Source organism: Balaenoptera borealis, assembly GCF_965194805.1.
Source record: "Balaenoptera borealis genome assembly, chromosome: 16".
In the NCBI taxonomy this organism is placed as follows: Eukaryota; Metazoa; Chordata; class Mammalia; order Artiodactyla; family Balaenopteridae; genus Balaenoptera; species Balaenoptera borealis.
In genome coordinates this window covers 15,114,549-15,135,894 of record NC_138872.1, presented here as the reverse complement: position 1 = coordinate 15,135,894, position 21,346 = coordinate 15,114,549, and the positions used below count along the sequence as shown (strand labels likewise).

The following is a 21,346-nucleotide window of genomic DNA, read 5'->3' as shown; positions in this document are numbered from 1 at the left end:
GAGCCTGCGGGCGGCGCGCTCCAATGACGTCACAGGGCGACTTTCCGGCCGGTGGCAGAGTCGGGCTGAACTTGTGGGGGCCGGGGGCGCCATGGGGGCCACTGGCGACGCCGAGCAGCCGCGGGGACCCGGCGGGGCAGAGCGGGGCGGCCCCGAGCTGGGAGACGCGGGCGCAGCGGGGCAGCTGGTTCTCACGGTGAGGGCGCCCCCGGGGAAGCCCCGGCAAGGCCTGGGCTCGGGCCCTACAGGGCCTCGGGCTCCCGGGACCCTGGCCCGCGGGCGGGAGAACGAGGAGGCTGGTGTTGCCAGGGGTTGGCGTTGTCGCAGTGCGACGACCTGGCTTCATATTCTGGTGCCGCCCTCCTAGCTAGGTGACGTGGGCCGGCCCTGTCAAGCCCCTGAGCTCCGGTTTTCTCTTCTCGAAAATGGAGATATTAGTCCCTGCCTCGTAAAGTTGTGGGAAAGGATATAAATGCGGGTAAAGCGCCCAGCGCATCATCTAGCACAGAGTAGGCCCTCGGTCGACACTGATTCCCTTCCTCCACCCGTTCCTGAAAAAGTGGGGTTGGGACTTGGAGGCAGGAAGCTTTTCCTCGGTTCCTCTTCCCTGGCAGGGCCTTCCACTGCCCTCCCCCCTACCCCAAGCGGGGAGAGACGGTGAAAGCACCTGAGAAGCAGGGATGTCTAGGTATAACTTAATACCCACCCTCCACCTCCACCCCAGCGTCACGGACCTCGGTGACATCTGCTCCCTTGGTCTCCACAGAACCCTTGGAACATAATGATAAAGCACCGGCAGGTACAGCGGAGGGGCCGCCGGTCACAGATGACAACAAGGTAAGGCTGGCCTTGGGTGGGACTTCCCCTCCCAGACACTGGCTTGGGAGGCAGCTTTCGGGTCCCCACTGCACAGAGCTGAGAAAGAGATTATCAGCCAATAGAAAGAGGAGATTCAGGTTCCGTAACTCTGTGTGACCTTGAGCAAGTCATTTCCCTTCTGAACTCAGAAGAGGGGGCATGTTGATTCAACAATGCCCAAGGTCCCTAACATTCACAGGCTCTGTGTTTGAAGGCTCCAAAGAGGCAGAATAGCATGGAAGTTAAGAAAAATGTGGGGCTAATAGTATCCATCTCAGGGAAGGGAGAGAGCACAAGATGGGTCTTTAGGATGCTGGTTATATATGTTTCTTGACCTGAGTAGTGATTAAAATGATGTTCACTAAAACTGTTTGTTAAAGTGTATAGACTTTTTTCTGTGTTAAGTATTATACTTCTAAAACACTTTAAAAATAATGCCATTCCATAGAGTTATGAGTATGAAATAAAGTCCTGCATCTATGTGGTTTGCAGAGCACCTGGGCACATAACTAGTTTTCTGTAAAAGCCACATGTTATTGTCATTAAAGAGTCCTATCTCAATAATTGGCTGGGCAGAGTAGGAAAGGATATGTTTGGGACATGCCTCCTGACTGTGTCTCCTTCCTGAATGCAGTTTCACAGATCCTGCCATCTCCATGGATCTCCTCCGAGCTGTCCTGCAGCCTAGCATCAATGAGGAGATCCAGACTGTCTTCAACAAGTACATGAAGGTGAGAAGGACACAAAGATAAAAAATTAACAGGAATAAAGACTCATGGGCAGTCCTTTCCTGCATCACAGTCTCTCTTTCTAGTACACACAGATAATCGAAAGTTTTCCAATTCTGAAACCGCCAAGAATGTTTTTCCTCTTTGGGGGTAATTTGAATTCCTCTTCCTGTTACCAAACCAAACTCGGGTCTTACTGCTTGCCCACGTGCAGTGAAGCCAATCTGCTGTCACTGGGTTGTGGTGAAGGAAAGTGCAGCATTTATTGCAGGGCACCAAGCAAGGAGTCCAGGACAGCTAGTGCTCAAAACACCCCAAGTCCCCGATGGGTTTCAGCAAAGCATTTTTAAAGGCAGAGTGAGGGAGGGGCATCCCAGGGTATGTGATCAGCTCGTGCACAATTCTCTGATTGTTGATGGTGAGGTAACAGGGTGGTGTCACAGGGGTTAACATTATTAATCCTTAGGCTCTGGGGACTATGTGCTCATATTCATCAGGTAGTTCATTTCTTCCCGTTGGTGGTGGATTTAGCATCTATAAGACAATTCAGGAAACGTGCATCAGATACTGTTATCTAGGTACTTCAGGGAGGAGCTAAAGCAGAGGATGTGAGGGAGGGGTCTGTCCCTGGGAAGGCCCCGTAGGGTCCTGCTCCATTACATTTGGCCAAACTATTGTGAGGATGAAGTGACTTAAGTGTAATGTGCTCAGCACTGTGCTTGGAATGCAGGTGTTTTTATTACTTGTTTAATAATATCACCATTATTACTATTTAAAATTCTTTTCAAGATCTATTAATAAACTTCTACATGGCTCTCCCTGGATGTCCCATGGGTGCTTCAATCCCAGCATATTCAGGACTGAACTCTTTTGTTTTTCTTCCTAAACCTCCTCCTCTTATGTTTATTCATTCATTCAAAAAGTGTTTCCTGAGCACCTACCATAACGCAAGCACTATGCTAGGCACTTAGGGATGTAGCAGTGAACAAAATGGGCAGTGTCCTTACCCTCTTTAAATAAATGTGTACTTTGTCAGGGAATGCCAGAGAGAACGGGAAGAGAGTGACCTGTAGGGAACAGGGATGCTCTTTCATAGCTTGTGGCTAGGAAAGCCCTCTGATAAGAGGACATTTGAGCAGAGACCCAAATAAAGTGAGGAAAGAACAAGTCGTGCAGATACCTGGAGGGAAAGCAGCCCAGGCAGAGGGAACAAGGGCAAAGGACCTGAGGCAGAAGCATGCTTGGCACATTCAAAGCAGCAGAGTGGCTGGAGCCAGCAGAGCCAGAAGGAGAGGAGAAGGAGAGGTGACCAGACAGGTAACACACTCAGCTCAGGCAGAACTTTAAAGCCGTGGTGAGGACTGTGAATGAAATTTATTGCTTGCCACATCAGGAAACAAAGGATGTTGCAGCCGTTAAGCCATCACATTACAGCCACCCCGATGTTGAGCCATGAGGGAACTCAGGATAGAAACAGGATGCCTGCCATCTAGCGGTCAACTGCTGCAGCCACCCTTGACCGTGCACCTTGAGGAGACTCAGGATGAGAAAGCACAAGATACTGGTCCCAGATAGCTGAGGTGCATATCAAAGGAATAATTTCAGTGAGCCCGGACTCTTGCATCTTCCCATGCATAGAAAAGTGCTAAATTCCTTAATTTGAGATGTCTGGTTTTCTTTATTTAAGAGTAATCTTTTGATCTTCCGACTACCTGGTCTTTGTTGCAAAAACTCCTGTATCTCCTGGCTCCCCCCACTTGCCTCTTCGGAGCAGTCCCTCAGAGCTCTCTGAGATGCTGTGTCCTGGGCTTACGTTCTCAGTTTTGTCTGCTGAATAAAACATAGCTCTCAGGTTGTGCATTTTTTTTCCAGTCAACAGGACTTTGGGTTTTATTACAAGTAAAATAGAGGCTTTTGGAGAGTTTTGAGCAGAGTTCATGATCTGAACACTTTTAAAAAGTCGCTCTGACAGTTGTAAAGAGAATAGACTTCAGGAGGACCAGTTAGGAGGCTTGAGATGATAGTGGCTTGGGTGTTAGCAGTAAAGGTGTTGGGAAAGAATCAGGTTCTGTATGTGTTTTCAAGGTAACAACAGGATTTGCTAATGATTCAGATGTGCTGGGTAAAAGAAAAGGAAGTAAACAACTCCCGAGTTATCTGCCAGGGGCAACTGTAAAGATAGGATTGCCATTGACTTGATATGAGGAAGATGGGGACAAGCAGGGGAAATCAGGAGGTCAGTTTTGGATAAGTTTGAATGGGACCATCATTCACTTAGAAACCAGAGTCCAGTGGCTCTGCCCTCTGCTCCATCTTCCATATCCAGTAGTGGGGTCCTGTGCCTTCCACCCCACAATCTGACCAGCATACCCTTATTCCTTGCCTCTGCCTTGGTTCAGGCCTTCATAATTTCTCATTCAGGCTCCCACTGTAATCCCTAACCGCCTCTGTTCTTTCCCTCTTTCAATCCACCCTCCATACAGCTGCCAGTGATCTCTCAAATGTAAACCCATTGGTGTCACTCCCCTCTTTAAAATCCCTCCACGACCTTCCATTTTTTTCTGGGTGAAATCCAAATTCCTTAACGTGGCACATATGGTCCCCTGTGATCAGCCACACTCCCCTATATACCTAGTTATTCCTGCCCCTGACTTCTGCACATCCCAGAATGCACCAAGTATTCTCATACCTCTGCACCTTTACATGTGCAAAAATAAAGGGGTTAAGCCCCTAGGAAAAGGCTAGACCAGCATTCAATCCAGGATTGTCTACCTCCAAAGCACTTTCCTTGTTGCTTGTCCCAGTAGTGGATGCCATGATTCAGGAACTTTCTCTCCTGAACAAATGCTGGATAAACACAATTTGTGGCTTCACATAGTCTGCAAAGATAAGTCCTTGCCACACTTGTTTTTATTTTTTTATTTTATTTTTTTAACTTTATTTTTGGCTGTGTTGGGTCTTCATTGCTGCGTGCAGGCTTTCTCCAGTTGCGGCGAGCGGGGGCCACTCCTCTGTGCGGTATGCAGGCTTCTCACTGCGGTGGCCTCTTCTGTTGCGGTGCGTGGGCTCCAGTAGTTGTGGCACATGGGCCCAGCAGTTGTGGCACACAGGCCTAGCCACTCCGTGGCATGTGGGATCTTCCCAGACCAGGGATCGAACCCGTGTCCCCTGCACTAGCAGGCGGACTCCCAACCACTGCGCCACCAGGGAAGCCCCACACTTGTTTTTAGACAAGGTACAAATGACTTGATTACATCACAGCTTCAGATAAGTCCAGGCTCTTGATCGACCTCATCTGATCACTTTGTTTAATGATGTTCCAAATCTCAGCTACCCATTTTCTTAAAAATGTTTAGAAAAATAACTTCTAGAAATGGCTGATTTTATCCAAGACATTGTGAATTTTATTGATTTATTCCTGTTATTACTAAATGCATGCCCCTTTAAAAAGAATATTCTAATAATATAGCCCAGGAAATGGATTTATGGGTGGATAAATGGGATGGGTAAATGGATACATGATAGCAAATATAGCAAAATTGTGGACTAGGTGGTACGTATTAGTATTCATTGATTGAATAAAAGTAAAAACCAAAGTCACTAAAACTCACCTCCCAGAATACCAAACTGTTAACAATGACACAGTCTCCTATATTTATTTGTGTGTGTGCACGTGCACTCACTCATGTTTAAAAAATATGTAGGATTTATGCCAGGGAATTTCCTGGCGGTCCAGTGGTTAGGACTCGGCACTTTCACTGTTGTGGCCCCGGTTCAGTCCCTGGTTGGGGAGCTAAGATCCCACAAGCCACACAGCGAGGCCAAAAAAAAAAAAAAAAAAAATACGTAGGATCATTTTACACACACTGTTCTGCAATTTAGTTTTTTCATTTAACAATATATTTTCGTCATGTTTCTAGGTCAGTACATAATAGCTCACCCTGATTCTTCTGTAATAGCTGCACAGTAATCTATTGTATGGATGTACCACAATTTAATGAGCTAGTCCCTAGAACATTCGGATTACTTATCGTTTTTCTCTCTTACAAACAATGCTACATTGAGCACTTTGAATGTATATCTTTGTTAACCTGTGAGAGTATTTCTGGGGGATAAATTTCTAAAGATGGAATTGGTGGGTAAAAGGGGAAACATTTTTCCCTCAAGAAAATTTCTCTCCAGAAAATTTGGTTGTTCTTGTTGTGTTGTTTTTGTTTGTTTTCATTTTTGTTTTTTTGGCCACACGCCACACAGCAGGATCTTAGTTCCCCAACCAGGGATCAAACCCGTGCCCCCTGCAGTGGAGGCACGAGTCTTAACCACTGGACCGCCAGGGAAGTCCCTCTTTCCAGAAAGTTTGTGCCATTTTGCATTTCTACCAATAGTGTTTGAGAATTCCTTGTTCATGACTGAATTTCATTCTCATGTCTGGAGGTAGCTTACACTCACCCCTTCATATTTGTTGCCCTGCCCACCTCACAGGCTGGTTCTAAAGTATCCAGATCATTTTAACTAGCTTTCACATAGTCAGTAGTCGGTATTGAACCACCAGTATTAATCTCGTTTTTTGTTTTGAAGTCAAACTCATCTGATCATTTCATTTAGTTTTGCCTGTAGCATTTTCCTCCTAAACTCTTGAGGTCTCTAATCCAATGCTTTCACACTCTTCTCCTTGGTTTGATGTTAACAACAAAGGCATATATATAAAATTCTCAACATAAAATGATAGTACTTCCCCATAGTTGTCTCCCGCAGGAGGAGCATGCGTTATAGGTTCCAGAATTTTTCTATTCACCAGAGAGAACCAACACTTTCTTCTAGAGACATGGACTATTGTTACAAATGTGCTCCGGGTGTCTTGGTTTGGGGCCTCATGTCACCTTATCCCTTGGTGTTTTCAGGCTCAAGCTGTCCCTCGTACCCAATGGAGGAACCTTCTGCCTTTCCTTTCCCCAGCCAGCTGGGACTGCTGACATCCTGGGGCCCTGGCCAAGTCTCACCCCTCCCAGTCTACAGATGTTTCTTTCAGACTGGGCAAAGTCAGAATTCAATTAGGCTTTTCCACTCTCTGGGTCTTTTCTGGCCTCCCTGACCTGTTCATCTCAGGCACTGGTGTGGTTTTTTTTTTCTTCTGTGGAAGTAAGACATGTACATTATAGAAATTGAGAAGACAGATAAGCAAAAAAAAAAAAAAAAATCATATCACAGCTTTTACTCTAATATATTCTTACAGTTATACAGTTTGCTTTTTTGCTGTTTTACATAAATAGGCTCACACTATCCCAGACTATTTTATAACTTGCTTCCTTCACTTGACAAAATATCATGAATACCTTTTCGTGTCAAAAATATATTCTCCTAGGGAATTCCCTGGTGGTCCAGTGGTTAGAACTCTGCACTTTCACTGCCGAGGGCATAGGTTCAATATCTGATCGGGGAACTAAGATCCCGCAAGCCGTGTGGCCCAGCCAAAAAAAAAAAAAAAAAAAAATTATTGCTTTGCCAGAGGAGTTTTACAGCACCTCCAAGATGGTTCTCCTCCTTAAGAGCGTATAGAGTGGGGAAGCAGAGCCTGGGATATGAATCTTAAGTCTGGCTGATCGCAAAGCCATGTTCATAATCCCCTTTCCTTTCTTTCCGAGGGTAGGAGGAAAGCTTCTGTTTTGTATTCTGTTCCCTTCAGATTGATGCAGATTAGCAGGACTTCTGACCTTGTCTCCTATTGTACTTCTCCCTAGTTCTTCCAGAAGGCCGCACTGAACGTACGCGACAACGTCGGGGAAGCGGTGGACGCAGAGCAGCTGATCCAGGAGGCCTGTCGGAGCTGCCTGGAGCAGGTGAGATCGAAGCGGAGAGGGGTGCAGACACAAGGTTTAGCCCTCAGGGCTCAGCCAAGAAACGTGGTCCCGCCATCCGCGGTATTTGGAGGGATACCCGGCGAGCTACTTACATCTAGAAAGGGCTTAGAGCTTTGCTGACAGAAGGGAAGGGAGGTAGCTACTAGATGCCAGCTACCGTGGTAGATGCTTTCCCCTGCGTTAGTTCATTTATATCTCAGAAGAAACCTGTACAGAAGGCATGTCTCCAGCCCTAGTTTACAGATGAAGAAACTGTGGCTTGGAACAAGCGACAGATAGAATAGCTAAGGTCTGGCTCTCCTCTGCAAGTGCTCGGTGATTTGATCCTTCAGGTAATCGCAGCCCCTTTTGGTATCATGAGAACTGTCACCCTTTCTGCCTCCCTGCCTCTCAAGGAGGTCAGGAGTCATGACATCAGGTCTAGAAATGACCGTGTTCTCAAGATAGTAGGGAACCAGTTTGCATGTGTCAGCTGCCGTTATTAATAGGAATTGTCAGCATCACCCAGATTCTGTGCTTGACTGTGAAGCCATTAGCTGTCAGAGATGGAAATTTCTTCATAACCGTAGCCACAAGGGCAGGCTTGAGTTCAGTCCCATGAGGGTAATTATCGTGAGATGAGAGAGTAACATCTTCCGGGAGGTTGGCTGACTAGCTACTCAGGCACAGCCTCAGAAATGAGCAAGACCAAGGCCTAGACCTCAGCTTTGAAAAAGCAGAACTCCATCCTGTGAGGGCAGTGAAAGCTGATCTGGTTCTCATAGACTATTAAATTTAAGCTAACCAAATTCATAAGAGGCCATTTCATTAACTCACTCTGGGACTGTAATATGTTATAATCAGTTGTGACATGTGCTGATAATAAAACATGGCAGTTTGCTAACACTAATCTTATAAGTTTGAGCTGAATCAATATTAAATTGATAAAACCTTCACTCTCATTTGCATCCTGAAATGCTTTCTTGAATTTATTTTTCTCTTCACCCAGTATGTGTTGAGGGCCTACTATTTGCCAGGCCCCAGCAGTGCTGTGCAATATGAACACAGTCGTTGCCCCCAGAGCCCTTGACATTACGCCAGTGATCATACAATAGGTCTATAATCAGAAACTGTTATAAGTGCTACAAGCATAGGAGGCGATGAGAGAGTACACTAGAGGGTGCCGAGCCCAGGGGCAGGGCAGAGTGGAGAAAGAAAGAAGCCAGTGTTGTTGGTTTTCAGAGATTGGAGAGGACGGCAGAGCACTGCAAACCAAGTTATAGGTGTGGAATTTTAAGCAGAAGAGCTACCTAATGAAATTTGTATTTTCAAGATCACTCTGGCTGCCATGAGGAGATTGGCTTGGGAATCTGCCATGGAGATTGAAAGGGAAATTTATGAGACCGTTCAGGAGTCCCAGTGAAAGGTGAAGATGGAGTTAAAGTGAATTGGGCATAACCTCCACTCGCTGAATGTTCATACCTTTCCAGGCTTCTGAGTCCCCACATCCACCTTCCAGAGTTCCCCCCTTACGGTACTGATGTAACTGGGAAGCCAGAGTGTGGAACAGAAGATTATGTGGTCAGAACACATGGAATCAGAGCATAGGAAGGTAGAAAGCCCAAAGTCTAACTTAAAAACAGACGAATCAAGAAATTTGGGGGAATTCCCTGGCAGTCCAGTGGTTAGGACTCCACGCTTTCACTCTCAAGGGCCTGGGTTCAGTCCCTGGTCGGGGAACTAAGGTCCCAAAAGCCACGAGGCATGGCCAAAAAAAAAAAGAAAGAAATTTTGAAGAAGCCTTTTAACCTTTCTGACCCTCAATTGCCTCATTTCTAGATTTTGGACTAAGACCACTGTTTTGCTGTGAGGATTAAATGCGATGATACACATAAACCACCAACACCGAACGGCTACGTACAGAGCATACTAGATACTAAATACATGGCAGTGACATTCACAGTGTGGTACATATTGCTGCCTCACAACAGAGCCTCACTTTCAGGGGGCCAGGATACGTAGAAGCTCCATGTCTAAACTGCATGCAGAACTTCTTGTTACAGTAAAAGATTCTTCAGACTGGACATGATAGAATCAGACTAGACTGTTTCTTGGTTTTACTGGAATTAAGACTTGATTGGCTTGTTTTCACTTTTGAAACCCTATCTTGCCCATCTCAGTGGCATTTCCTAATCTCCTTCACTACCTCTTTACAGCTGTTTCTTAGGGAGAAATGGCTGATCTTATCTATGGCACGTGGCCTTGGGGTTTTTGATTGATTTTGTTTTGCAAAGTAGTTGTTATTTCTTCATTTTATTTATGCAAGTAGTACACATTCACTAAGAAAAATGTGGCATAGTAGCTAAGAATGCAAGATTTCTCTTGATTCTGACTGCGCAGATTTGAGTACTGGCTTCAGCACTGACTGGCTGTGTGACCTTAGGCAAGTTGCCTCACCTCACTAAATATCAGATTTCTCATCTGCAAAGTGGAGATAGAGGCTCTACCTCATAGGACTGTTGTGAGAATTAAATGTGGCAATACTCTTAAAGCATTTAGATCAGTAGCAAAGACTCAATAAATGTTACTTGCTGCTGGTGTTATATTAAAATTAGAAAATATAAATTACAAAGAAGAAAATTAAAATTTCTCATAATCTTACTGCCAACAATAACTTCTATTAACATTTTGATGTGTTTACCATTTGTTCCCCTGCGTATGTTTATACACATGTGTGTTCATTCACTGGGACACTGGGAATACAATGGAGAATGAAACAGACCACGCTTGAACCCACAGTCCCCTTCAGAGGCCACGCTATTTCTCTGTTCCCTTTTATAGCCAGACTTTAGAAAAGGTTGCTATCCCTGACTCTACTTTGTCACCTCCTGTTCATTCCATTAGTTCTTTCATTTGTTTTTTTTGTCATTCCCCACCCACCCACCCTCCCCCGCCTAAGCCGTGTGGCACAGCTGATTGAACCAGGGCCCTTGGCAGTGAGAGGGTGGGGTCCTAACCACTGGACCGCCGGGGAATTCCCTGTTTTGGGGGGATTTGGTTTGTTTCTTTTTCTCTGATTTTTTTCCTTTTGTTTTTCTTTTGTTTATTCCATTCATTCGTTCACTCACTTTGTTTTGGCTTCAGTCCCCACCAGTTCACGGAAACCCCTCTTATATCAGGGTCACCAGTAACCTCCATGTTGCTCAGCTTACTCAACTTCTTGGTGGCATTCGTCGCAGGGGATCATTTGATGTTTCTTGGAACGCTCCTCTCTTGGCTCCAGTGCCTTGACTTTGCCCCAGCCTCATCGGTCACCCCTCCTCACTTTCCTCAGCCAGCTCTTCTTCTCTACTGCTAATGTGACGCGTTCCCAAGTTCAGTCCTCAGACCTGTCGACTTAAAGAAAAACACACAACAAACACACAACATAAGAGTTGCAAGTTAAGTTTTATTCAGGGACTTACTGAGGACTATACCTAGAGACAACCTCTCAGTGGCTCTGAGGGAACTGCTCCGAAGAGGTAGTTTATATTCGATTTTGGGGGGGGCTGCAGTCAAGCACACGTCTTGGTGAAAGATGACTGCTGATCACAAAGAACAGGCATCTCAAGTGAATGGTTTTGCTGCTTTTCTGTGTATGGGAAGATGCAAGAATCTGGGCTCATTGAGATTCTCCCTGAGATATGCATCTCACTGTCTAAGGGCCTGTTTATCCAAAGCACAGAGTGCCTCATCCTGTTTTTCATCCTGAATTTCTCTGGGGTGCACTGTCTACTTGCAGTGGGTTATGACTTAACTCTTGTAGTGCTGAGTGGTGAACAGCGCTCTTTGTTTTGCTTTGTTCACAAATCCCATTTCTTCTGTGGCTGCCTCTCGTTCTAGGTGATTTCATCTAGTCCTGTGGTTTTGAAGCCAATTTAACTGTTGATGATTTCCAAATGTATATCTCAGCCCTGAGCTACTTCCCCTCTTGCCTTCCTCCACTCCATCCTCACAGCAGCCAGACCCATCTTTTTAAAGATGAATCAGATCGTGTCACTCTCCTCTTTAAAACCCTCCAGTGACTTCCCATTGCTGGCAGAATAAACCCTAATGCCTTACCATGACCCACAGAGCCCTACCTAGACCTCTCCTGCGTACTTCTTTAACTTATCTCATCCCACCTCCCCCTCACTGACTACATTCTAGCTGTATAGGAATCCTTTCTGCTTCTCCAGCACACTGAGCTCGGGGCCTTTGCACTTGCTGTTCTCACTGCGAGGCATGCTGTTCTCACTGCCTGGCATACCCTTAACTCTTTGCAAAGCTGGTTCCTTCTTTTCTTTAGATTTAGCTTAAATATCACCTCATCAGAGAGGCCTTCCTTGGCCACACCATCTGAAGTAGTGCCCCACACCCCGCCGCCATCTTACTCCCTTCCCACCTCCATTTAATCTCTATCACCTTACTTGTTTATTCAGCCATTTATTTCAATCTGAAATTATTAATAGTACACATGTTTATTTTCTACCTCCCTCCTATCCCCAACCTCTGCTAAAATCTTGAGCTTTATAGCAGTTAAGACCTGATCTCATTCACCACTGTATTCCCAGACCTAGAATATGACTCTTAATATGTGTACATAATTTACTGAATGATTGAGTGAATGAATGAACATGGCAAATGAACAAGCAGGGTTCCTGCTGTCATAGAACCTACAGCCTAGTTAGGCAGACAGGTCTGAATTAAATTACCACACAGATGTGTGCAAAATTACACACTGAGATTTGTGCACTCTTCACTGAAAAGGGACAAAGCTTGGAGGAGGAGATCATGAGTTCAGTTTTCGACTTTGCAAATTTGAGACATCTACACATAGACATGGGGCAGACCGTTACATAAATCTGGAACTCAAAGGAGAGGCTACCACTGAAGATAGAAAATTACGGAGACATCAGTTGATAGTTGTTAACTGAAGCCATGAGCATAAATGAGAGCAGACAGAATATCTAATGAAAAGAACCAGATTGAGGAGGATGAACCAGCAAAGAAGGCTAAGAAGGAGTGGCCAGAGGGCTTCCCTGGTGGTGCAGTGGTTAAGAATCCGCCTGCCAATGCAGGGGACACGGGTTCGACCCCTGGTCCGGGAAGATCCCACATGCCACAGAGCAACTAAGCCCATGCCACAGCTACTGAGCCTGTGCTCTAGAGCCCGTGGACCACAACTACTGAGCCTGCATGCCGCATCTACTGAAGTCCACGCACCTAGAGCCCGTGCTTGGCAACAAGAGAAGCCACCGCAATGAGAAGCTCACACACCACAAGGAAGAGTAGCCCCCGCTCACCGCAACTACAGAAAGCCCGCGTGAAGAAACGGAGACCCAACACAGCCAAAAATGAAAATAAATAAAATAAATTTATAATTAAAAAAAAAAAAAAAAGGGAGCCAGAGAAGTAGGAAAACCAGGGTGCGTGGCCACAGGAGCCAGTAGAAGACTGTTTCCGGAAGGAGAGAGCTCTCAGGGTTGTCAAATGCTGCTCCAAGAGGTCACGTGATCCTGACTCTGCACAGGCCTGCAAGACCCTGCCAGCCTCCCCACACTCCTCGTTCACCACTCTCTCCTTCTCCCATTACTTAGAGGCCATCCTCTTCTTCTTCAAGTGAGCCATGTCTGTTCCCACTTTAAGGCTTTTGCACTCCTTCCCGCGGCGGAAACACGCTTCTCCTCAGCCTTTTCTACACGTGGCTCCTTCTTCACAGCTCAGCTCAGAGGCTCCCTTCTCAGCAAGGCCTTCCCTGACCACCTACTCAAAAGTAGCCCTCCCCTCTGGTGATCCTCCGTCACATCTGCCTAGCTAGGGTTTTTCCTTCTCAGAGAAAAATTCATGATTCGAAATCACCTTGTTTATATGTTTGTTTATTTGCTTATCATCCAAATCACCCACAGAATATGAGCTCCACAGAGTAAGGCCCTTGCTTGTGCTATTTACTGCTGTGTCTCCAGCACTTACGTACTAGGCACTTGATATTTATTAAGCGAAAAACAGCAGCTTACTGAGGAATACGTTTAATATCAGTGCATTTAGTTAGAAAAAATATAGAGTATATGTTTACATGGAAAAAAGTGAGGAAGAATTTACATTGAAATGTTAATAGTATTCTGTGGGTACTGAGGTTTCAGATTGGATTTTTTTTAATTTTGCTTATTTACATTTTTCTAATTTTTCAACAATTGTCATGAATTATTCAAGTTTTTTTAAAAAGATATCTATTTGTATACATATCTCAGGGTCCCTTTGTACTGACCATGAAAGAGTTTTAACCCAGTTTGAAGTTGTGTCTATAAAAATGGGGGCAGAGAGGCTTACCCACCAAAATAGTGTTAACGCTTGGTCTTGTCCCTTCAGGCTAAACTACTGTTTTCAGATGGAGAAAAAGTAATACCCAGATTGACCCATGAGCTTCCAGGGATAAAGGTCAGAGTCACTGTGTCCTCGGGTCTTGGAGGGGGAGACCGATCAGACTGGGAGGCAGGTGAACTCTGTGGCCTAGGGGAGGCTCCACGGACCACCCATTTGTGGGACCAGGTCTAAATAGCATCATGTTGGGAGTCCCAGCTCAGGGAGGGGCTGGAGGGTGTGGTCCAGGGGCTCTGTCTTCTGCAGCCCCAGAGGACCCGCAGTTCCCGGCCACTGGCCTCCCACTGACTCCTCTCCCTTCTCCTGCAGCGTGGCCGGCAGGCAGAAGACGAGTGTGCCCACCGAGGAAGCCCCATTCCCAAAAAGGTAAACCATCTCCTGGTTTTCTGGCTGGGGAGAGGGCCTGCAGCTCCAGCAGGGGGTGGGCTTCCTCAGCACACCTTTGGGCCTTTCTAGCCTGAGAGGCAGGCGCCCTGGGAACAGTCACCCTCCCTATTCACTCTCAGGCGTCATTTGGTCTCGCTGGGAAACCATCTCCTTCAGGTGACCCTGGACCTGCCAGTGGGGTGGGGTCTTCCACAGGGTCAGGCCACTGACACCTGTTCTTTATGGCAGAGGAAGGGACGGCCTCCGGGACACATCCTGTCAAGTGACCGTTCAGCCGCAGGCATGGTGTGAGTAGGGGCCAACAGAGCCAAAGGGAGGAGCTGGGAGGGAGTGGGCCGGGAGGAAAAGAGGCCAGAGTTCTCTGCCTGGCAAAAGCAGATCCATCTGTGCCAGGTCCCCGTGGAGGAGCGCTCTCTAGTCTGAGGGGTGGGGAAAGAAGGCAGTGAGGCGGATGTCGTATCCTGTTTCTACCCCAGAACAGTTCAGCGCAGCTTCATTAAACACCATAGGTTTTTTTATTGGTAGTGTGTATTGAATGCTTGTAATGTGCCATAACTGGTCTAAATACCTTATATATACTTTATCTTTTAATCCTTACAACCACGCTCTAAGGAAGGTATAATTAATTTTGCAGATAAGGAAACAGAATTACTTGCCCAAAGTCAGACAGCTAATAAAGGGCAAAACTGTACTACATTGCCTCCAGGATGGTCATTTTCAAAGATTTTTGAAGCGACAGAATCTTTTTTTCAAACAGAGCTTTACGTGGGAGCCTAATATGTAAAACAGATAAAGCCACACTGGTTTGGGAATTCCCTGGTTGCCTAGTGGTTAGGATTCTGGGCTTTCACTACCATGGCCTGGGTTCAATCCCTAGTCAGGGAACTGAGATCCCGCAAGCCCACACGACGCGGTGGGGAAGCAGGGAAGCCACATTGGTCTGCCTAAGAGAGATGGAGATAGTTGGAAAGCACCGACTTAGGAGACAGACTAGCGTAATCCTCATACCTTAGATTTGTCCCCTGCCCGAAGCAAGTTCATTCCTCACTAACACAAGATAGGGAGTTGCTGCTGTTATCTCCTCCTGGCAGATGAGAAAACTACAGCCCAGAGAGGTTCGTGGACTTGCCCACACGGCTAGGTGATAGCAGAGCGGGTCCTCGAATGGCTCCTAGTCCCCGTGCTTTTTTCCCTTTGCACCTCCTCTAACGAGCACCAGGAAGCAGTCCACCCAGGGCTGGAGTGAGAGTGTGTGAGGAGCTTCCACCAGCAGCAGCAAACCGTTTTCCAGTCCTGGGCCTGATCTTGGAGAATTCACCTTTCTTCTTTCCCTCCAATCAGATGGAAACCAAAATCCTGTGAACCAATTCGTCGGGAAGGCCCTAAGGTATGATTATGTGAGCATGGCAGTGACTGCTGTCCCAAGGAGACCCAATCCAGGCTCTGGGCTCCACCTTGAGGGAAAGGGGCTGGGGGTGGTGAAGGACACGTGCATGCCATTCCAGAGCCATTTTCACCTCCCACCCCACCTCCCAACTCTGGCCTTCCAGAAGCATCCCAAGTAAGGACTGAAATTAGGGGCAAAACAGAGAGAGGGCTTGGTCTTTGCTGAAGCCTTCTCCCTGTAAAAGCTAGTTGTCACTAATATTTATCCAGTACTTAATATGTCATAGGCACTGCCCTAAATCTTTTGTATGGATTCCCTCATTTAATCTTTATAACAACCTTATGAGATAGATTCTGTTACCCTTCTATGGTTCAGGAGCTTTCTTTCCTACCTCCTGGGCAGAAATTATATTATATTATCTGGTTATCTTATACACTTGATACACCTGAAGACACTAAGGACCACAGAGTTGCCCAAAGTCACGTACTGCGTAAGTGGCAGAGCCAAGTGTCAAACCCAGCCAAGGTCCGTGGACACCAGTCTGTGCTCTTAACTCTGTTGCCTCCAGAACAGTTGTTTGCGAGCTTTTTTAAGAGTAGAATCCTTTCTTCAACTAAAATCATACATGGAAGCCCAGTAAGGTAGGTGAAAGCTCCACTGTCCGGGTTGCAGCTGTGTCCAGTAGAAATGGTCCACCCCTTATTGTACTGGCCCTCTGCTTCCACCAGTGACCACACCTTTCTTCTTCAACTCTGCTCCCTTAGAGTCTCCTAGACCTTTCTTTTCCACTCCAAACACCCCTTCTCTCTCTCTGGTGAGTCCTTCCTCAGCAGTGACTCACACAAGTGGGCATTCCCCAGAATTCTCTCCACTGCCCACTTCTCCACCTAAAGTTTCTCTCTGGATCTAAAGCATCCACTTGTATGGTTTCGGGGACTAGTACGTGCTGAAGTTGCCTTACCTCTTTGTTTGTCGCACGCCTCTCTCTCTAGTTTGAAGTTTGTATATCCTACTGTCTGCTAGAGCTCTCGGCCTGGAATCTCCGTAGAATTTCAAACTCAGCATATCCAAAATTGAAATCAACCTTTCCCCCAGACCTGCTACGACCTTTTCTACTTGAGTCATCTTTGCCTCTTTGTTTCCTTTTTCTCCAGACATCCAGTCAATTCCCGGATGATTCTACCTCCTAAATATGTTTCTCACAGTTCCTATTCCCTCTTTTTCATCCTACTGCCATCCCAGCTCCAGCCTTCATCTTTCAAAACTGCTCTAATTACAACTGCCTCTAGACTGCCCACCCAGCCTGTAGTCTCGCCACTTCACGCCCGTTAACCATGTTGCAGAAGAGCGAGCTATCTTGAGCACAAATCCGGCTCTCCCTGTCTAGAGGCCTTCAGTGACTCCCCGTCACCGAGAGAATGAACGAAATGAAAAGCCGTCCACATGGTGTACAAGGGCCCCCAGCCCCTCTCTGCTTTCCTCTCCAGCCTCATCAACTGCCACTCCCTAATTTGCTCTCTGTCTTTTAGCAACACAATTGCTGTGGTTTCTCCAACAAGCCAATGCAACTCTCACCTGCCTTTGTTCATGCTGTCCCTCCTTCCTCCCCTCTACTCTGTCCAGCTTGTGCTCTCCCTGTCAGAACCAACTTCGGAATTACCCCTTCAAGGAAGCCGTCCTATTACCCTCCCTTTGGCTCCCATCATGCCTTGCACTCATCTGTGTCCCTGCCCATCTCATGATGGTATCATTGTCTGTACCTACGTCTGTGGCCCCCTGGAGAACAGAGACTATCTCCAATTCATTCCTTTACCCTCCACCCCACCCCTGCCCCCCGTATGGAGCAGAGGACCTAGCATATTAAAAGTCCTCGGTTTCTTGAATCAGCTGTTTGATGAACAGTGGACAAGGGTGGTGGTAGGAGAGGGCCAGGGAGGAGTGTTTCTGTCCCGCCCAGCAGATAAACCTCAGCTTCACCGGCCTCTCTATTTTTTGCACAGTGGGACCCAGCTCGGCTGAATGAATCTACCACCTTTGTGTTGGGATCTCGAGCCAACAAGTAAGTCTAAAGAGTTTTGGTGCTGAGGGAGGGGAGCTCGGGGGCCCACCACTAGGACCGCAACTGCTGGGATCCTTACCACTCATCTGTTACTTTGCAGGGCCCTAGGGATGGGGGGCACCAGAGGCAGAATCTACATCAAGCACCCACATCTCTTTAAGGTAGGTGAGTGCTGGGAGTCAGGCAGGCCAGTGCAGTGGAGTAGGTGGCACTGGGGACTCTCGGTGGCACAGAGGAGCTTGGAGTAAACACTGATCAGGGAGTCAGGACATCTGGGTTCTTGTGCCCCTCTGCCCTTAACCTTTACCTTTGGTAATTTACTCAGCACCTCTGTGCCTCAGTGATAATAGTGACTTTCCTCGTATGTTTATCGTGTACCAAACACGGTTTTAAGTGCTACACTTACATTACCTCTTGGAATTGTCCTTTAAGATAGGTATTGTTACCCTTATTTTAAAAATTAAAACAAAAAGAAAGATTGAGGAAGGCTAAGTGACTTGCCCAAAATTACTCAGCTAGTAAGTGGTGAGTTAGGACTCTGTCTTCTGCAAAGCCTGAGATCTTAACCACTGCTGTATTCAGTTGTCTATAAGGTACAGAGATTGGAGCAAGGCAGCAGTTCTAACCTTTTTCAAAGACAGGACTCCTCTCCTGAGCTATGCTTTGGTGTCCACTGTTTGAGAAAATCTTGGGGGGGGGGGCATGAATTCACTCTCTTAAATGAATTTGTTTTTTATCAGTCACAGAAGCATCCAGATATGTTAGAAAAAAAGTAATGTGCATGTGTTCAAGTTACATTTTTTTTTGTGCCTGTGTGCAAAGCTTAGTGCCCCTTGTCAGAACTACGCAGCACCTTGGGGTCCCAGAATCATGGGCTCTGTCTACTACATTCTGTGCAAGTTCAAGTTCTTCAAAGGACAGACCTACTTCCTCTATTTTTTCAGTCTTATGTTGTGGGATTCCCAACACCTGGACAATTTGGTGTGCTTGCTGCTACTTCATTTTCCTCTCTTAGTGTCTTCACTCCTGCTGTTCCCTTTGATGGCCTTCCTCTCCTACCCTTTTCTCTGCCTGACTCTTCTGTAAGATCTGTGTCTTCCAAGACCCTTGCTTGCATCATCTGCCAAATGGATGTGCTCTTAGACCTACTTCCAATTCCTGTTGCACAATGGTTAAGAGTATCATTTCAGTCCTGGTTCCATTACTTACTAGCTGTGTGACCTTGGGCAAGTGGCTCCACATTTCTGAGACCGTTTTGTCATCTATAAAATCAGAATGATGCAAACCAGCCATTTAGGGTTGGTAGAATTAAGAGAGAATGCAGTAAAATATAGCCATTTTTGGTAATAACTTTAAATGATGGAGTATAAGCTATAAAAATATTGAATCATGTTGTACACTCGAAACTAATATAATACTGTAAATCAACTGTACTTCAAGAAAAAAACAACTGACTTCCTCTGTAAAAAAAAAAAAAAAAAAAGAGAGCGAAAGAGAGAAAGCACAGTAAAGCTCCCAGACAGTGCCTGGCCTAGAAAGGGCTCAACAAATGGTCATCATTACCAGCATACATTCCCAATTCTTAGACCCATCATTTTTAATAAACTCCCAACCCACACTGTCATTGCCAGTGGATGCTATCTCATTTTAATCTTTCCAGGCTAATAAGTGGAAGGAAAATATTTTTGCTGTTTTACTTTTAGTTCTTTATTAGTGATAATAAGCATCTTTTCATCCATTTAGAGTCTATTTGTGCTTCTTCTGTAAACTGCCTATTATATCTTTTGCCCATTTTTCTGTCCTTCTAAAGGCATTATTCAAATTTTCTTTTCCTTTTTAACTTTTGTTAAATTATAGAAATAATATGTAAACCCATTCTCGTTATAAAAAGATTCAAACAGTACACATAATAGGGAGCAAAACACAAAGCTCCTCTTAACCCTTGAATCTGACTCTCCTCCCCTAGAGGTCACCCCCAGCAACATGGTAGCATCCTTCAGTCTCCTGTCTACATGTGTGTGAGTGTGTGAGTGTGTCCTTGTCCTTTAGTGATATTTTGTTTATGTTATTGGGCTCATACTATATATATTCTGATTTTTTTTTCACCCCAAAGTTCATTCATTTACTGAAAAAATATTGAGTGCTGAGCATTCTCAAACTGCCAGAGATACAGCAGTTGACAAAACAGACACAGAAAACGCCTTGCCCTCATAGAGCTTACATTCTAACGCAGGGCAAGCTATGGTCTGTGGACCAAATCCAACCTGTAGCCTGTTTTTGTCCAATGCAGAGTGGTGACATTTTTAAAGGGTGATTTTTTTTAAAAAGAAAAGAAAATGAAGATTATGTGACAAAGATGTATGTGGCCACCAAAGCCTAAAATATTGAGTTGGCCAAAAAGTTCGTTTGAACTTTTTGGCCAACCCAATTTTTTTGTTTTTTTTAATATTTATTTATTTACTTTTGGCTGAGTTGGGTCTTAGTTGCGGCACGCAGGCTTCTCTCTAGTTGTGGCATGTGGGGTCCAGAGTGCATGGGCTCTGTAGTTGTGGCACGCGGGCTTAGTTGCCCCACAGCATATGGGATCTCAGTTCCCCGACCAGGGATCGAACCCGTGACCCCTGCATTGGAAGGCAGATTCTTAACCACTGGACCACCAGGGAAGTCCCTGGCCAACCCAATATTTACAGAAAAAGTGTGCTGGCCACTACAGAACTAGGGAATAATATCTTAGCATTTTGTCCATGTTATTAAGTCTCCCTCATTTTACTTCTAACAGCTGTGTAGAATTCATAGAATAGATTTTCTATCATTTATTTCATTGCTCCCTTACTTATAGATGTTGAAGTGTTTTCCGACAGTTTTGCTGTTGTAAACAGTGCTGCACCAAACATCCCTGCATACATGTGTGGGTGATTGTGAAGGATAAATCCCTGGAAATGGGATTGCTGGGTCAGGAAGTACATTCAAATTTTTGATTAATATTTATATTACTTGGGAAGTGAACTAATTAAACTACAGATTAAAATAATTAAATCTGTAGTAACCATACAGATTTCCCAGCTTGGTCTCCATTTCAAATGATCTGCCTATTTTATAAAACCTACCTTTATTGGGCACTTATGTGTCATATACTATATTTACCACCTTTTATGCACTAGCTCCTTTATTCTTAACAACAACCCTATAAGATAAGTGTTAATACTCTCTGTTTTACAAATAAAGAAACTGAGACTTGGGGCTTCCCTGGTGGCGCAGTGATTAAGAATCCACCTGCCAATGCGGGAGACACGGGTTTGAGCCCTGGCCTGGGAAGATCCTGCATGCTGCGGAGCAACTAAGCCCATGCGCCACAACTACTGAGCCCACGTGCCACAACTACCAAAGCCCGTGCTCCTAGAGCCCATGCTCCACAATGAGAAGCCACGGCAATGAGAAGCCCACGCACCACAATGAAGAGTAGCCCCCGCTCGCCACAACTAGAGAAAGCCCGCGTGCAGCAACAAAGACACAACACAGACAAAAATAAATTAATTAATTAATTTTTTTAAAAAAAATTTGAAATCGTATCAAGTATCTTTTCCGACCACAACGCTATGAGACTAGATATCAATTACAGGAAGAAAAACTGTAAAAAATAAAAACACATGGAGGCTAAACAATATGCTACTAAATAAGCAAGAGATCACTG

At 45.6% G+C, this 21,346-nt stretch overlaps 1 protein-coding gene across 2 annotated transcripts in view; it reads left to right on the top strand.

The window, feature by feature from the left end:
- The first annotated feature begins 29 nt into the window (after positions 1-29).
- Positions 30-21,346, top strand: part of DNTTIP1 (deoxynucleotidyltransferase terminal interacting protein 1) — a 28,501-nt gene continuing 7,184 nt past the window's right edge. Inside the window, exons 1-10 of one of the 2 annotated variants that reach the window (XM_082361802.1) lie at positions 31-196; positions 767-837; positions 1,493-1,589; positions 7,325-7,423; positions 13,811-13,879; positions 14,132-14,188; positions 14,438-14,496; positions 15,551-15,596; positions 17,597-17,655; positions 17,756-17,816. In XM_082361802.1, coding sequence (XP_082217928.1) covers positions 92-196; positions 767-837; positions 1,493-1,589; positions 7,325-7,423; positions 13,811-13,879; positions 14,132-14,188; positions 14,438-14,496; positions 15,551-15,596; positions 17,597-17,655; positions 17,756-17,816 — 723 coding nt within the window. In that variant the 5' untranslated portion in view covers positions 31-91. Of the gene's footprint in view, positions 197-766; positions 838-1,492; positions 1,590-7,324; positions 7,424-13,810; positions 13,880-14,131; positions 14,189-14,437; positions 14,497-15,550; positions 15,597-17,596; positions 17,656-17,755; positions 17,817-21,346 lie in introns of both variants that reach the window. The other variant, XM_082361803.1, reaches the window with a different exon arrangement.